At 44.0% G+C, this 16026-nt stretch overlaps 1 protein-coding gene across 11 annotated transcripts in view; it reads right to left on the reverse strand.

Annotated features, from left to right (window-relative positions):
- SENP6 (SUMO specific peptidase 6) overlaps positions 1-16026 on the reverse strand; it is a 373212-nt gene that overhangs the window by 135835 nt on the left and 221351 nt on the right. For all 11 annotated transcript variants that reach the window (XM_033935430.1, XM_033935428.1, XM_033935423.1 and 8 more), the window contains 2 exons: positions 7162-7347; positions 5421-5647 (listed from right to left, as the gene is read on the reverse strand). In XM_033935430.1, coding sequence (XP_033791321.1) covers positions 5421-5647; positions 7162-7347 — 413 coding nt within the window. The remainder of the gene's footprint in view (positions 1-5420; positions 5648-7161; positions 7348-16026) is intronic.

Below are 16026 nucleotides of genomic sequence, written 5' to 3' on the forward strand. Positions count from 1 at the left end.
GGGGAGACAATTCTTCTGTTGGCCAAGATTAAACTAGGGCATCTACGTCTGTGCTTCCCGGCTCAAATCATCAGCTGGAGTACCAAGAGACATTCTTGTTGACCATGACTCCATCAGGTCAATTGTTGGTCTTCTCCAGTGCTTCACAATTTTGTTGAAAGCACTCTGGGACAGAGACCATTCCCCTGGATCTAGGGACTGGCGACACAGAGTCGGCTTATGCATTGTTCACTCCTGCTACATGTGATAAAGGCATGGCTTCTAGGTGGACTTCCATCCAATGAAACAATTGAGCCTCCATGTTTACTGAGCATTCTTGGTGCCTCTGCCTGTTGGCATATACCACTGCTGTGGCCTTGTCTGAGAAAGCCCTGACCAGTTTGCCTTCCAGAGACTTTTCAAAGGCCTGCAGTGATAGCCGGACTGTTGATGGACCAGTTTCTCTGAGAGGTTAACCAGAAGCCTTAAACTTGGAGACCCTTGCCATGACCTCTCCAGCCTTACAGATTGGCATCCGTCATCAGTATCACTCAAGAGGAAATGAGGAGAAGTAAGCTCCTGGACAGTGCCTCTACCACCAGCACAGAATTTGATGTGCTTCTGCTGTCCAGGGCAACTGCCACTGGAGCAGATCTATTTGCAGAGATTAGCAGGATAAAAGTGCACTTTGAAAAGGATTGAAGGTTGAGTTTTCACCCAAGGAACCTTGTCTACGGTCATTACTATGGACCCTAGCAATCACAGGTAGTTCCAATCTATAAGAGCTAGCCTTGCCAGGATCTCAAAAATCTAGCATCTTAGCTTCAGTTTTCATGCTTCTGGAAGGAAATCACAACGCTTTGTCATGCTGCATAGGATCTCCGGAAACTCCAGGGATTGGACCAGTTCCAGATGACTGTTCCGGAAAATGATAATCCAACCCAAGTCCTGTAGGAGCTGAATAACGTGCCACTGCCTGGTGACCTTTGTCTTTGAATAGGACTCTGATCCACCGACTGTCCCAAGTATGGATAAACCTGAATACCTGCTTTGTGCAGGGAGTGCTGCCCTTCTAGTACTGTATTCCTTGAAAATGAGAATATGTAAGTAGACCTTCATCAAATCCAGCAAGGTTAGGAATTCCCCCGGTACCACCGAGGCTAGCACTGAATGCATAGTTTCCATTCAGAATCTGAGAACCTGTTAAGTGCCTCATGGTCAGATTTTAAATCCAAGATGGGCCTACAATCATCTAAGTCTTTCTTGGACATGATAAAATACATTGAATATCCAACCCAGCCCAATTCTGCATCCGATAGACTCCATGGCCTGGATCTCCAGAATGTTAAACTGTGAGAAGCAAAAACAGGCTGCCTTCTCTGGTTTTATGTTGGGAGAATCAACATAGAAGTGTTGGAGTGTGAAAAAATTTAAGCTCAAATGATGTCTAGCACCTATTCGTCAGAGCAGATCCCTTCAATACTGCAGGGGATCCTCGTCCAGATCTCCTTGTACTCCGAGAGTCTTCTTCCTATTCAGGAAAGCTCAGGCTCTTGCCTGATGTCATTGGGACTTCTTGGTTATAGCTGCTGAGCACAGCGTTAACACCTGAGGTCGTCTGGAACCCTCCCCCTCCCTACCCGAGCCTCTATTATCTCTGAACAGAGGAGCCAATTGCTGTATGACAAGACCACCTGTAGCCATGAAAGGAACCATGATTCGACCCCCTTGAGGCACATGGTCTACTGTCTGGCAATGACTTAGGACAACGATCTGCCACACTAGCCAAGAGGTTGTCCAACACCTTGCCAAAGAGCATTTGTCCTTTAAAAGGGAGCCTGCTCAAAATAGCTGTAAAAGCAGAATCTCCCGTCCACTGCCTGATACAGAGCATTCTTCGGGTGGAGACAGAATAAGCAGACACCTTGCTCATGACCCTAAAAAGTCATATAGGGTATCTGCTACCTAATCCACCCCCAAATGTAATACTTGGGGGTATGCGCTTTCCTCTGTGGTTGGAGTGTGTAGCAACATCTTATGACAGGTGTATCCACAAAGGAAGCTGCTGCCACTTTCAGCCCCAGAGCTAAAGCCTCAACTAAAAGTTGCTGGAAATTAGGAGCCATCAGGTACAATTTTGCAATAGCCTTGGCAACTCTCAGAAGGCCCTCTGGCGCCTCCTAGTGCTCCATCAATATCATTGTATCATGTGACCGCCATATATGCATTGATAGCGAATGTTGTTCATGTTTATGGACTTTATAGATATGCAGATTATAAATATTGTCTATGTTTGTTGATTTCATGGAAATTTAGGAATGCTTTTGATATTGGAAACTGCCTAGAATTTAGGCAGTATACAAATGCGACTGGATGCAAATGAAAGAAACAAATGTGGACTAGGTCTTGGAGCAGCTCATAAGCAAAATTTGAGCTGAAGTCTGAAGATACTGTAATGACTTCCATCCAATCCACCAGTTTATAAAATCTGCACACTGTCAGATCTCCCTGGTCTAGGGCTTCCACAGGCTATTGGCTGTTATCATCCACCCGAGAGAATTAACTTTGAGGGGAGTAAAGACATTGACCCTGACCCTCAATCAACCCAGTCCTTTTCCGACGACCTCCGGTTCCTGTGGTAAGCTTTCCGCTGGAGAACTGTGCTCTGCGAAGGTAAACACCCATGTGCCACCACTGGCGATACTCCAAACTGCAGATGCTTCATATAAGCTTCAGAAAGAAAGGGAAAAATCTCCCAAAACCCTCAAAAACAGGGGTGAAGGGAAGAAACAGCGCAAACCAAAACTAAGTTGAAATTAGTGAGTGGGAAGCCCTCAGTCACACAGCTCGCAGTGGGGACGAACCCCTAATGCTACAGCTGTCACTAATGTACACCCAAAGGGGTACTATCTATGAAACATCCCTGGGTTGTCCCGTAAGTGATATACAATAATTAGTGCACAAAGTGCTAATGATGACTGATGAATAAACAACAAAATATAAAAGAATAAGGTAAGAGCTGTCTCTGCCTCAGGCACAAAAAGTAAACAGTCAATTGGAGGTACTTAGCTCTCCAAGCCTATGAGCGCCATTTTCAACTTTGTTCTACACTCTGGCGGGTACCTGAGAATTGCTCGTTTCAGCACAGCTGGTTCCTGAGGAAGGGGGCTTTGACCCTCAAAACGGAGCCCCATTGAAGAGTTTCTTTCTGCTGGCTATTTTCTATCGGCTTGGAGAGCTAAGTACCTCCAATTGACTGTTTACTTTTTGTGCCTGGTTACTTGTTTGGCCGCTCTTGCTCCATCGGATGAGAGGCAGAGACAGCTCTTACCTTATTCATTTATATTTTGTTGTTTATTCACTAACCACTATTAGCACTTCGTTTGTGCAATAGTTATTGTATATCACTTACGGAACAGCCCAGGGATGTTTCACAGATAGTACCCCTTTGGGTGTATATTAGTGATAGCTGTAGCATTAGGGGTTCGTCCCCACTGCAAGCTGTGTGATTGAGGGCTTCCCACTCACTAATTTCAACTTAGTTTTGGTTCGCAGTATCTCTTCTACTCACCCCTGTTTTTGAGGGTTTGGGAAGATTTTTTCCCTTTCTTTTGCTATTATTCTCTTCTGAATTTTTGGGTCTTTTTTGGTTCATAAATTTCAAACATCAAACTTATAAAATCAGAGTCAAATCCCTGAACTGGATCTCCTGAGGATTTCTGCAGGGGAACTTCTTGTGCCCTCATGGGTTCAAAGGCGTCTCCATATTGTGTTTTGCCTTTGACACAGAGTTGCCATTCAAGGACTCTAGGGGAGATTTATGCCCCAACAAACGAGTTCCTCGTGACTCATACCCTAGAGGGACCAGAGGAGGCTAAATCCAGGGGTTCCCACCCCTTTCACATTCCCCACGGTACATGGCTGCTCCTCAGCCAATCATCCAGCCTAAAACTGGCATGATACGGGGTAGAAAGGCCTGTGGAGCCCATAAAAATAATTTATTATCAAAAACAAGGTGTTTAGAGGTAGTGACTTTTAAAATAAAATTAGGAAATCCAAGATGGCCACTGTGACAGTGTTTTGACACCTTAAAATGGCTTGGGAGAGCTATATAAAACTTCAAAAAAATTAAGAAAAGGGGATTTTGGAGAAGGGGAACTCTATAGGAAGCCTAACATAAGAATTGCCATACTGGGACAGACCGAAGGTTCATCAACCCAGGTCCCAAGTATCTAGCTAGATCCCAAGTGATAAAAACATGTTTTATGTTGCTTATCCTAGGAATAAGCAGTGGATTTCCCCAAGCAATCTCAATAATGGCCTAGGGACTTCTCTTTTAGGAAATTATCCGAACCTTTTATAAAGCCTGCTAAGCTAACTGATTTCATCACATTCTCTGACAACATATTCCAGAGTTTAATTATATGTTGTGTGAAGAAATATTTTCTCCAGTTTGTTTTAAATCTGTTACTTAGTAGCTTCTTGAAGCACCCCAAAGTCACCCAAAGAAAATAAGACTGTACTCACAGAACTGCTTGCTGCTGTGCCTGCATCAGCTCACACTGCAGCTAGATAATAAAGAAGATTTCTGCCTCAGACAGATCTCTAGGATTCTTCAGCCTCTTATCTCTGAAAGCCTGAAACCCTTGACCCCACTATCTCCTCACACGTCTTAGGAATGGGGGGGGGGGGACACAGCCGGCACCCACTACAGTCCTCTGGACAAACACCGGGCCACTCAGCCTGAAAAATCAGGGACAAGCCAAGCTCCCAGGGGAATATGCCCCGAGCTATCTAAGAATTTGTGCAGGCCGGCTAGGTAGATGCCCTGCAAAAAGGTTGCTGCCCCACCTTCCCCCAGCTACAGCCCTGTGATCCACAGACTATCTTTTCCCAGGCAAAGTTGTTCCAGGAATCCGGGGAACCTCCGTAGCATCAGGAAGCCTCAAAAGTCAAATAAAAACCTGAAAATAATAAATCAGATGTACAGCAGAGGAAAATACACCTCTTCTCATTTGCACAAAGAAAAACTGTGGAACTGAGGCACTGCCCAGTGACACAAGAAAGTGGAGTTGATAATTGTAGATGTCTTCTGCAAACCTCGTAGTTGAAGGAAGAAACCCACTTGTCAAGCCTACTATACCCTTTACACTAGAATTATTCATGTGACGCTTTGTCTTGGGATAGAGAAGCAACCACTTCCTCCCAGTACAACCAAGTCACCTCTGGCCTAGTGTGAAATTTAAGCCTACATATACTTCTTACTAAACAAACACCGTTACATATATCCAAATAGTAATGACAAAATACTCAATTGTGTGTCTGATCACATCACGTAAATTCATAGTTTTTGAAATAGGAACAAAAGTACTAGATGTTATCCATTCATTATATAGTTTTAAAAATGCACATGCATATATACATATAGAAAAAGTTATTACATTTTTTCCTGTATCTTCTGTTTGGATTAAGGCTCCTGCAGAGTTTTCTCCATGGGATTTTGTAAAGGCAACAAGCCTATTATTGGCCTCTTCAAATGCAATTCTCTTGAAGAAATCAGAGATGCCATTCTTGATGCCAATGCCAACTATAACCTTTTCAAATATTCCATTTGTGACAGAATCAAGGCCATTCTCAAAAATTAAAATTATGTACCGTTCTTCTCGATCTAAAATAAAAAGATATAAAAGAAACAGTGTCAGCAACTTCTCTTTGAAATGTCAAATATAAAAATGAGAGATGAAACAGAATTAAAGTCTATTTACCAAAATAAACATTTTTGAATTTATCATGGATGGTGAATGTATGTTTTAGGCTTATCAAAAGAAATTTTCAACAATCTTCCTGTCTGAAAAACATGGATATCATTATTTTAACTGAATAAGGACTTGACAGAAGATGTTTAGAGACACATGAATTCAGTCTGAACATTTTAACAAGCCCATAGTTATGTAAAACACTGTCCCCAATATATGGTTTCCAGAATTGTGTCCCCAAATATGAGTAATGAGTCAATTATCAATAATTGGGTGCTAACAACCAATTATTAATGTTAATTGGCAATCATTAAAATTTGTGCATGTATCTAGCTGTGTACTACTCTTTAAGACTAGATACCTAACTCTACATGTATATTGTGTAACTCAAATGGGGGCATGGCCATGGATGTGTTGGAGGCATTCTGAAATATTACACGCAGAATTAAAGATGGCCTCAGTGTGTCTAACTTGGGTGCCATCATTTACACCAGGTTTCAGCAGTGTAAATCTGATGCCTAACGTTAGACATGGGAATCAGTGTTAAGTCTGATGCAATAAAGGGGCATGCACTGTAGAATTGCAAAGCATCAATTTTAATAGCACCATTTTCTGATTTCAGCCCCCTATGTCTGTCACAGAATACCAGGGAATAACATCACGCCTAATATTATTCCATTCTCACATATATTTAGCCACAATTAAAATTAAATTCTAAAGAGGGCATACAGAATAAATCATTTTCAAATTTAAAATGGTTTGTTCTGTATGGCATCTTTTCTAAGAAAAGTTGTTCAGATTCTGATTCACTCTCTTATTACCAATCTTGGTTATTATAATGCCCTCTTTTAACAAGGGCTTTGGGTAAGTGACATAAGAAGAATAGCCTTACTGGCCCATCTAGCCCAGTAGCCTGTCTTCACAGTGGCCAATCCAGGTCACTAGTACTTGGCAAAAACCCAAATAGCAGCAACATTCTATATGACTGATTCGGGGGCAAACAGTGGCTTTCCCCATGTCTGGTCTCAAATACAGACTATGGACTTCTTCTCCAGGAAATTGTCCAAACCTTTCTTAAAACCAGCTACGTTAAGTAATCTTACCAGAACCTCTGGCAACGCATTCCAGAGTTCAAGTATTAATATTTCTTCCTATTGATTTTAAAAGTATTTCCTGTAACTTCATCACGTGTCCTTTAGTCTTAATGGACCTAGTCAAAGTCTTTAAATAACTGCAGTATACTGTCTATATTTGTACAAGTAAAATGTGTCGTCATAGCCTATTGAAATGATTGTTCACCCCAAAGTATAACCAAATGTTTAGTTTTCATGGTCTCTTGGAGGGGGGAGAGGAAAGCTTCCGAAACATATAACACATATCAACATATTTGTAATTTGATACAAATGTAATAACAAAATTCACTTACTTGTGCTTTTAGAATCATACCAGAAATTATTTTTTTCTCGACTCATCTTTAGCTGTAACCTCAGTTTATGACAGGCAGCTGGTACTGTTTGTAGAAACACTGAAGGCAACTTGCGGACACTACACCATTCACAGTTTGTAAGATCTATGGTTTTTAAATTAATATCCTGCACTTTGTTTTCTGACCCTAGAATTAAAATAAATACAACCATGAAAACAAACATATCTCACTTTCAGTTCTAGATTAACTTGTTAGATGGTGAAATTATTCATATTTCTTAATTTTTTATTCCTTGAATTCTGCTAGGCTTTTCCAGATCTATGGGCTGAGTCCTACTAGCAGATGAAGGTAGAGATACTATACTATTTCAGTGATATCACCAAAATAAGGGCTGGTAAAGCCTGGAATTCTCCAGTATGTCAATGCTAAAACAGAAGTAGGTCCACCTTGCTACCTACCAATGTTAATACCTCATCAGAATCACTGCCATCATCTATCATCAAATTATTAATTTGCATGAAGGGAAAACTATAAATATATGTAGAGGGGGGGGGGGGAAACAGGAAGAGCGAGCAGGTTAAATCTGAATAAACCATACTCCAAAATCTTCTTAGGCAGGTTCTGAAACAGATCTAGCAGAATTCAAAGAAAGAAAATTAATACACATGTATAATTTTAGCTTCATCCTCTCCAACCAGTCCAGGCCAGAGCGATGCACAAAAGCAATACCTTACAGGGAGAAGGGAAGACAAAGGGCTAGATTCACTAAGCCCACCGATTAAGTTCCAACCACTTTGCAACCCGATTCACTAACTTCTGTCCCGATCATCCTCCGATCTGCGCATGCAAATGAGGGGGAACGGCATTCAAATATAGGCATGCAGAAATTCACAAAAAAAAAAAAAAAGCAACACCGACTGGGCTGGCCGATAGCAAACAAGCGAATGCTGGGGACCAGCAAACAAGCGAATGCTGGAGACTGCTCTGCCCCGAATCTCCTGCTCTCTACCCTGAAGCTGCGATTCTTCTGCCGCTCTGTTCTGCCCTGAATTTCCTGCTCTCTTTCCCAACTCAAGCCGCGATTCTCCTGCGCCCTGCTCTGTCCTAAATCTCCTTTCTCTGTCCCAACTCACGCCACGATTCTCCTGCCGCCCTGCTCTGCCCCGATTCTCCCCGACTCTCCTGCCCTTCCCTGCTGTGCAAGCCCGTATTTTTAACCCACGGGTTTAAAGCAGGTAAAACCACGGAAAAAGTAAAAAATAGTTAAACAAAAAGAAGTAAAATTAAGCTCTGCCGGGCACGGAGGGCCTGCGCAGACAATCTACAGATGGTCTTGCGCATGCATTGGGATCGCTATAGAGCGATCTGGGCAGGTGGTTGGGGGCGTGATTCTGATCGCCCTCATTTGCATGAGGGCAATTCATGAATCAGCCCCCCGGACACAGATTGGATCCCTCATGGATTTGATCCGATCTGTGCCCTTAGTGAATCTAGGCCAAAGCCCCCTGAACCACAGCATTGCCAAAGGATGCACTGCGCTAGCAAGGACATTAATTTTGTAGTGCTTCATGAAAGAATGCAGGGATGACCATTTCACTACCTTGCAGATATCTTCAGGCCTGTTAGACAGCAAAAAAAAAAAATAAAATAATGAAGCAATATTCTGCTGACATCCAGCTTATGGAGCTTTTGAGATGAATCTAACTATACTCCTCCCTCCATATTCACGGTGGTTAGGGGCGGAACATGACTGCGAATACGGAAAAACCGCAAATAACTTTTTATGTTATTCGCGGATTTTTTGTAAGAGCCATCCTTTAATATATTAAAATTGCGAATAGCAGCAGCGATTGTGAAAGCTGGGAAGCAGCAATGTTCTCTGTGCACACTGGGAAGCAGCGATTTTCAGGATGAAATCTGGAAAGCACCAAATTTTTTTATCGGTACAGTACTTTACTCATGATATAATTTGGGGGGGGGAGGAGTCAGCATACAAAAAAAAATCACAAATAAGCGAAACTACGCGTGCTGAAACCACAAACACAGAGGGAGAAGTATATTCCTGTTTAAGAAAGGGTTGGAAGTACTACTACCTGGACCACATGAAAAGGGAGACCATCTTCGGCAAGCACAAGAGCACTGTATGCAGCGACATTGCTATTGCAAGACAAAGTATGCAGTTCTACAGCCCACCTCATTGACCAGATGACCACCCAAGAATACCATCTTCAAATTTAGCCTTTAAAAAGTGCAAAAGGGGGGAACCATTAGGCCACTCAAGACCAAATTAAGATCTCACTTAAACCGCATCCAGACTGTACTGCAACAGAGGTCCCTTGAACTTTACCTCTGAAACATGAAATTGCCCCTACCTGAACTTTCAAAGAGCAGAGGGCAAGCTCCTCTTCCAGCCCTTTCTGTAGGAAATCTAGAATTTCTGGAATCTGCACATGCTAAGATAAGAGACTATGCTTTGTACATTAATATTTAAAGACCAGCCAGACCCTGGCAAAAACCAGGAAGGTAGACTGTTGTTGGGCTTTGAGCAGGGAGACATGATCAAAAATGAGTATCCTCTGTTTCTCAAGATGCTTTCTTTCAAGGGCCATGCTATAACCCCCAAAGGATATGGATCTTGGAAGCCACTGGTCCTTGTAACTGAAGGCCCTGCCACCTTGGGAGAGAAAGCAGAGAACCCAAGAGAAGACACAACCAGGGACAACATGGCAAGGCTCAGGAAATTGGAAGAGTACAGAATGGATGTCTGACAATCCTCTGAAGGATTCCTCTGAGAGGCCAAGGGGGAGGGGGAACATATTTGAACTGTTGAGGTCAATACTGAACCAGTACATTGATGCCCGCCATACCAAAATTATTTCTGTGAATGAAGAAACAAGCACACTTGGAGTTCTATCATGTTGCCATGAGATTAAAAATTGGAAGGCCCACGCAATCTACTAGTAGCTGGGATGCTGAAGAGCCTAGCTCCTGATCCCCTAGTTCCAGGGTATTATGGCTGAGAAGTCCACATGTATGTCCCTGGTGCCAGCGATGTATACTGCCGAAATGGCTAAGAAGTGAATTTTAGCCCACTTGTACATCTACCCTGCTTTCAAAACCACCGCTGCACACTGGGTCCCTCCTTGCAATGGTATTGTCTGACGTCACCTAGACTGTCTTTCCCTTCATCAGAAGGAGAATCTGATGTGCTGTCAACTGGATGGCTCTGGCCTCCAGCTGACTGATGGATCACATCAACCCTAAGCAGGACAACTGTCTTTGTATCAACTGACCCAGGCACTGCCCCCTCTTCCCTGGAAGCTCACACTGATAGGTTAATACTACCCACTCTCAGGCAGGTGCAAAGGAACTCCTCTGAGAAACTGTGACGCACTGCCTCTGATACAGACAATTGCAACTCAAAATCCTGAGACCAGTGAATCCAGAAAGACACCCAACACCTGCTGTAGTGGAAGTATACTCTGACCCACAGAACTATTTCCATGATTGCTGTCATAGACCCCCATAAGTTGCAAATAATCCAGGCCCTTAGTGCCTCCTAGGCACAATGCTCCAGTTTTTGAGCTTGCAACTTGAGAAAATGCTGCTAGGAGAGGAACGCAGCCTCCTGTTTTGTGTTGAAAAGGACACAAAGGTACTCTAGTTTCAGAATGAGAGAAGTGATTCTTGGCAAGATTCACCACCCAAGCAGACCAGAAAAAGAATTACCAAGTCAGCTTGGACCAACCAGTCATCCAGAAAAGCACAGTTATCCAGGGACAGCTGGCAGATATTCTCACTGATGGGTGACATCACCGATGGAGCCCGGTACGGACACTAAGTACTTGGAAAGTTCTCGATAGCCCGCACTAAGCATGCGCCAGTGCCTTTCCACCCAACACAGGCGCGCGGTCCCTCAGTTAAAATAAGCCAGCTAAGAAGCCAACCTGGGGAAGTGGGTGGGATGTGAGAATATCTGCCTGCTTTCCCTGGATAACACCTGTTATGGTAAGTAACTGTGCTTTATCCCAGGACAAGCAGGCAGCATATTCTCACTGATGGATGACCTCCAAGCTAACAGAATGGGATGGTGGGAGAGTTGGCCTTCAGGAAAATAAATTTTGTAATACAGATTGGCTGAAGTGCCCATCCCTTCTGAAGAAAGACTCCAGATAGTAGTGAAAAGTGAAGGTATGAAATGAGTACCAGGTGGCAGCTTTACAGATTTCCTCAATAGGAGTATATCTGAGGAAAGCAACAGAAGCTGCCATAGCTTGAACTTTATGGGCTGTGACACGGCTCTCCAGTGCCAGTCCAGTCTGATCATAGCAGAACGATATGCAGGCAGCTAGCCAGTTGGAAATCATTCTTTTGGAAACAGGACACCCCAACTTGTTTGGATCGAAAGAGACGAAGAGTTGGGGAGAAGTTATGTGAGACTTTGTGCAATCAAGGTAGTATGCCAAAGCTCGTTTACAGTCCAAAGTATGCAAGGCTGATTCTCCTGCATGAGAATGAGGCCTAGAAAAAAGTTCTGGTAGAACAATCGATTGACTGAGATGAAAGTCAGAGACAACTTTTGGAAGAAACTTTGGATGTTTGCGCAGAACCACCTTATCATGATGGAAAACATGAAAGGTGGGTCCACCACTAGTGCTTGTAACTCACTGACTCTTCTGGCAGAGGTGAGAACAATAAGAAAGACTACTTTCCAGGTAAGAAATTTAAGATGAGCTGTGGCCAACTGGAAAGAACCACATTAAGGTTCCAGACGAGCGGAGGAGGCTTGAGAGGTGGTTTCACATTAAAAAGGCCTTTAATGAATCTGGAGACCAAAGGATGAGCAGTAATAGGTTTTCCCTGTACTGATTCATGATAAGCGGTAATAGAACTGAGATGGACTCAAACAGATGTAGATTTAAGTCCAGAGTCAGACAACGAAAGTAGATAATCCAACACCAACTCCACTGCCAAGGAAGTTGGATCACGATGATGAAGAAGACACTAGGAAGAAAACCAAATCCACTTTTGTTGGTAACATTGCTGTGTGGCAGGTTTCCTGGAGGCATCAATAATCTGACGGACAGGCTGAATGAGAGAGGAGAATCTGAGAAGAACTCAGCCCGAGAGGAACCAAGCTGTCAGGTGTAGAGACTGCAGGTTGGGATGTAGAAGCGATTCCTGATTCTGAGTAAGTAGAGTAGGAAAAACAGGAAGAAGTATAGGCTCCCTGGAACTGAGTTGAAGAAGAAGGGAGAACCAATGTTGTCTTGGCCACCGTGGAGTAATGAGAATCATGGTGGCTGCTTCTCTCTTGAGCTTGAACAGAGTCCTCAACATGAGAGGGAGTGGAGGGAAGGCATATAGAAACCGATCCGTCCAATCCAGAAGAAAAGCATCCACTGCCAGACGGCGAGGAGAGTAAAGTCTGGAGCAAAACTGGAGCAACTGGTGATTGTGAGGGGCTGCGAATAAGTCCACCTGTGGATTGCCCCATTGAGCAAATAGGGACTGGAGAGTTGCAGAGTCGAGAGTCCATTTGTGAGGCTGAAGAATTCTGCTGAGGTTGTCTGCCAGTGAATTCTTCTCTCCTTGAATGTAGACAGCCTTCAAGAACAGATTGTGAGCTGTCACCTAAAACCAGATTTTCTGGGCCTCCTGACACAACATGAGAGAGCCCGTGACTCCTTGCTTGTTTATGTAGTACATTGTTACTTGATTGTCCGTGCAAAGGAGAAGGACTTGAGGGGAGAGAAGATGTTGAAATGCCTTGAGGGCATAAAACATCGCTCTGAGTTCCAGGAAATTGATATGAAACTTCCGCTCCCTGGCGGTCCAAATACCTTGAGTCTGCAAATCATCTATGTATGCCCCTCAGGCATAAGGGGACGCTTCCGTCGTGATCTTGTGATGAGAGGACAAGTGAAAAAAGGAGGCCTCTAGAAAAATTGGAGGAGGTCAACCACCATTGAAGCGACTGCAGAAGAGATGATGTCACAGATATGTGTTGTGAAAGACGATCCGTCGCCTGAGACCACTGGGAGGCCAGATTCCACTGAGGAATGCGTAAATGAAGTCTTGCCAGTGGTGTGATATGGACTGTTGAAGCCATGTGGCCTAGAAGAACCATCATGTGTCTGGCAGAGATGGTTTGAAGTGGAAGCAATTGCTGACAGAGACGGACTTTTGAAGTCGATCTGGCAGGAGGAACGCCCTCATCAGAGTGGTGTCCAGGACTGCCCCAATAAACTGTAGACGCTGAGTTGGAATGAGATGGGATTTGGGGAAGTTGACTTCGAATCCCAGAGTCTGAAGAAAAGAAATGGTCTGAGACGTTGCTTGGACTACTTCTTGAGATGACACAGCCTTGATCAACCAGTCACTTAAATTGAGGAAAAGTCACTACATGAAGAATATTCATAAATGATAATTCAACAATTATCAATTTCTATAACTGATAGAACTCTGCTCAGAGACATGAAAGTAATATGTTCCGCCTCACCACCCAATCATTGCAGTGAATTTGCTCCAGGTAAAAATTTTTTCTTAACTGTTATGTTGCTAGCTACTGCAGCTATGCTTAGCTTTTTATACAAATCTAAAATGTAAAAGCAGATTTGCTCAAATTTAGCTTTGAAAAAGTAGCTGGTTCCAACGTGCCACGTTTCGGTCCTGCGTCAGGGAACCGACAAACAAACACAGTTAAACTGGAGGTGAAAGCTCATATAGCATTAAATACGATTAGCTTATAACGTTCAAGCTGAGGCTTGTCAAAGACGGGAACAGAAATAATCCTATAGAGGGCATCAAAGCTTACGAGGAGCCCCAGGAATGGTCAAAGGAGTTTCAAGATTTTTATAAAAGTCTCCCTCAAAATATCATGAAGGGGGAGCTTGAGGAACTCCTTAGGTAGCTGATCAAAATCCAATGCATCTAAAAATGCTTTAGATTTTTTTTTTGAATCAGACTCCAGAGGGATAGAAAGTGCCTCTGATATTTCCTTCAAAAATTTGGAAAAGGAGGTCTGTTCTGGTTTTGGAACAGGCTCTTGAGAGGAGAAACTTCATCAGAAGAGGCCTCATCATCTCTTAAGACAGGCTCTTCAGAGTCTTCCCAAAGATTGGTATCCCGCACCGGTGGTAACCCACCTCGGGAACCCGGTGTCAAGGACTCAATGTGCTTAGACTTCTGCACCGATTTCCCCGATCTGACCGACATTGAGGCAGGGGAGTTATGGGCAGAAGTACGATGCCGAGCTGGTTCAGACACCAAATCCTGGACCAATAGCATCGAAAAAGAGTGCTGTGGAGGTGCCACAACAGTAGCCACCGGTTCAGCAAAAGTCGGTGCTGACAAAGGCTCAGGCCACACCGGTGTCATAAGAGCCGGTGTCGGCAACCAAGGGTCAGAACGAATGGGAGCCACCAGGGTCGATGCCGATAGCAGAGGCTCAGACCGGACCAGTACTGGCGGAGCAGGTGTCACCATGACCGGAAGTAAGAGTTGCAACTCCTCCCTCAATTAGACTCGCATTATCACTGCGATTTTGTCCTCAAGAGATGGCACCGGTACCTCTTGCTTTTTCACCGGTACCTTCGGTGCCGCTCTGCACTCCGGAGATGAGGAGAACGATGAGGAGGCACTCACCTCAATCGAAGCCGAGTGTTTCTTAGGGCTCCTCGAGCTCAGCAGGACTTGGCTCACTGCTGAAGTGGCCTGAGGGCCCGCAGGGGTGGGGGAAGGCTTCTTAGCCGGCTTACCCACTGGTTGCGACACCAATGTAGACTCCTGCAGTGTCGAAGGATGCAGTACCAACTTCGGTGTGGAGGCCTAAGTCGGAGCCGATATCAAATTCCCCTCCATACCGGACCCGAAAAGTAACTTTTGCTGAATTTGACGGGTTTTGAGGGTCCTCTTCTGAAGCATGGAACAACAGGTGCACGAATCAGCTCTGTGGTCCGGTCCCAAACACTGGAGGCACCAGTGATGTGGGTCCGTGGGGGAAATAGGGTGAGCACACTGTGCACATTTTTTTAACCCCGACTGTGGATGGCACATGAAGGGACAAACGGTCTCGGCAAAATCGAAGGTCGAGGCTTGAATCATGGCAACAGGCCCTGTGCCGCAACCACAAAAACATAAAATATTTTTTTTTACAAACCATAGTAAAAAGGAAAAGAAACCGAACTACGATAAAAAAGAAGAAAAAAGAGCCATATGAGCGGGAAGGCAGCGAAAAAATTTTCAACAACGTTGAAAATGCGACTTCTTAGCTCCGTGGAAACTGAGGGACTGCTCGCCTACGTCGGGTGGGAAGGCACTCGCACATGCGCGATGCAGGTTATGGAGAACTTTCTAAGTTCTTAAAGTGTCCATACCAGGGCTCTGTCAGTGATGTCACCCATCAGTGAGAATATTCTGCCTGCTTGTCCTGGGATAATGGATTTTTTTTTTTAACTTTTCTATTTTTTTCACCTTGAGGTAATTAGCTAATAATCTTCCCGCTTTATTCGAGCTTCCATAATACGGTTGTCAGGGCACAGACTCCACTCTCCCAACAGTAGGAACTGCTAGAGTTGATTTGTTGACATCCCTCTTGTTGGAAAAATCTACAGACAGATGCTTTAAAGGCATTAGAAACCAGTTCTGCCTGGTGCACCACTTTCAAGAACCACTTGGAGGCAATATGGGTCCATTTTTGGTAGAACACTTCACTACTGAGGTGACTCACTGAGCTTCATTGGGAGTCTTTACCAGGGGCTATGGAAGGTGAGGATCCATCCTCTCTTGCTCTCTAAGCACACTGAAAGGACATCCCTTTTTGCATCTTGGGTATTGCCATAATACCAGAGGGGAACCACTCAA

This window comes from Geotrypetes seraphini, chromosome 3 (assembly GCF_902459505.1).
Source record: "Geotrypetes seraphini chromosome 3, aGeoSer1.1, whole genome shotgun sequence".
NCBI classification, from domain to species: domain Eukaryota; kingdom Metazoa; phylum Chordata; class Amphibia; order Gymnophiona; family Dermophiidae; genus Geotrypetes; species Geotrypetes seraphini.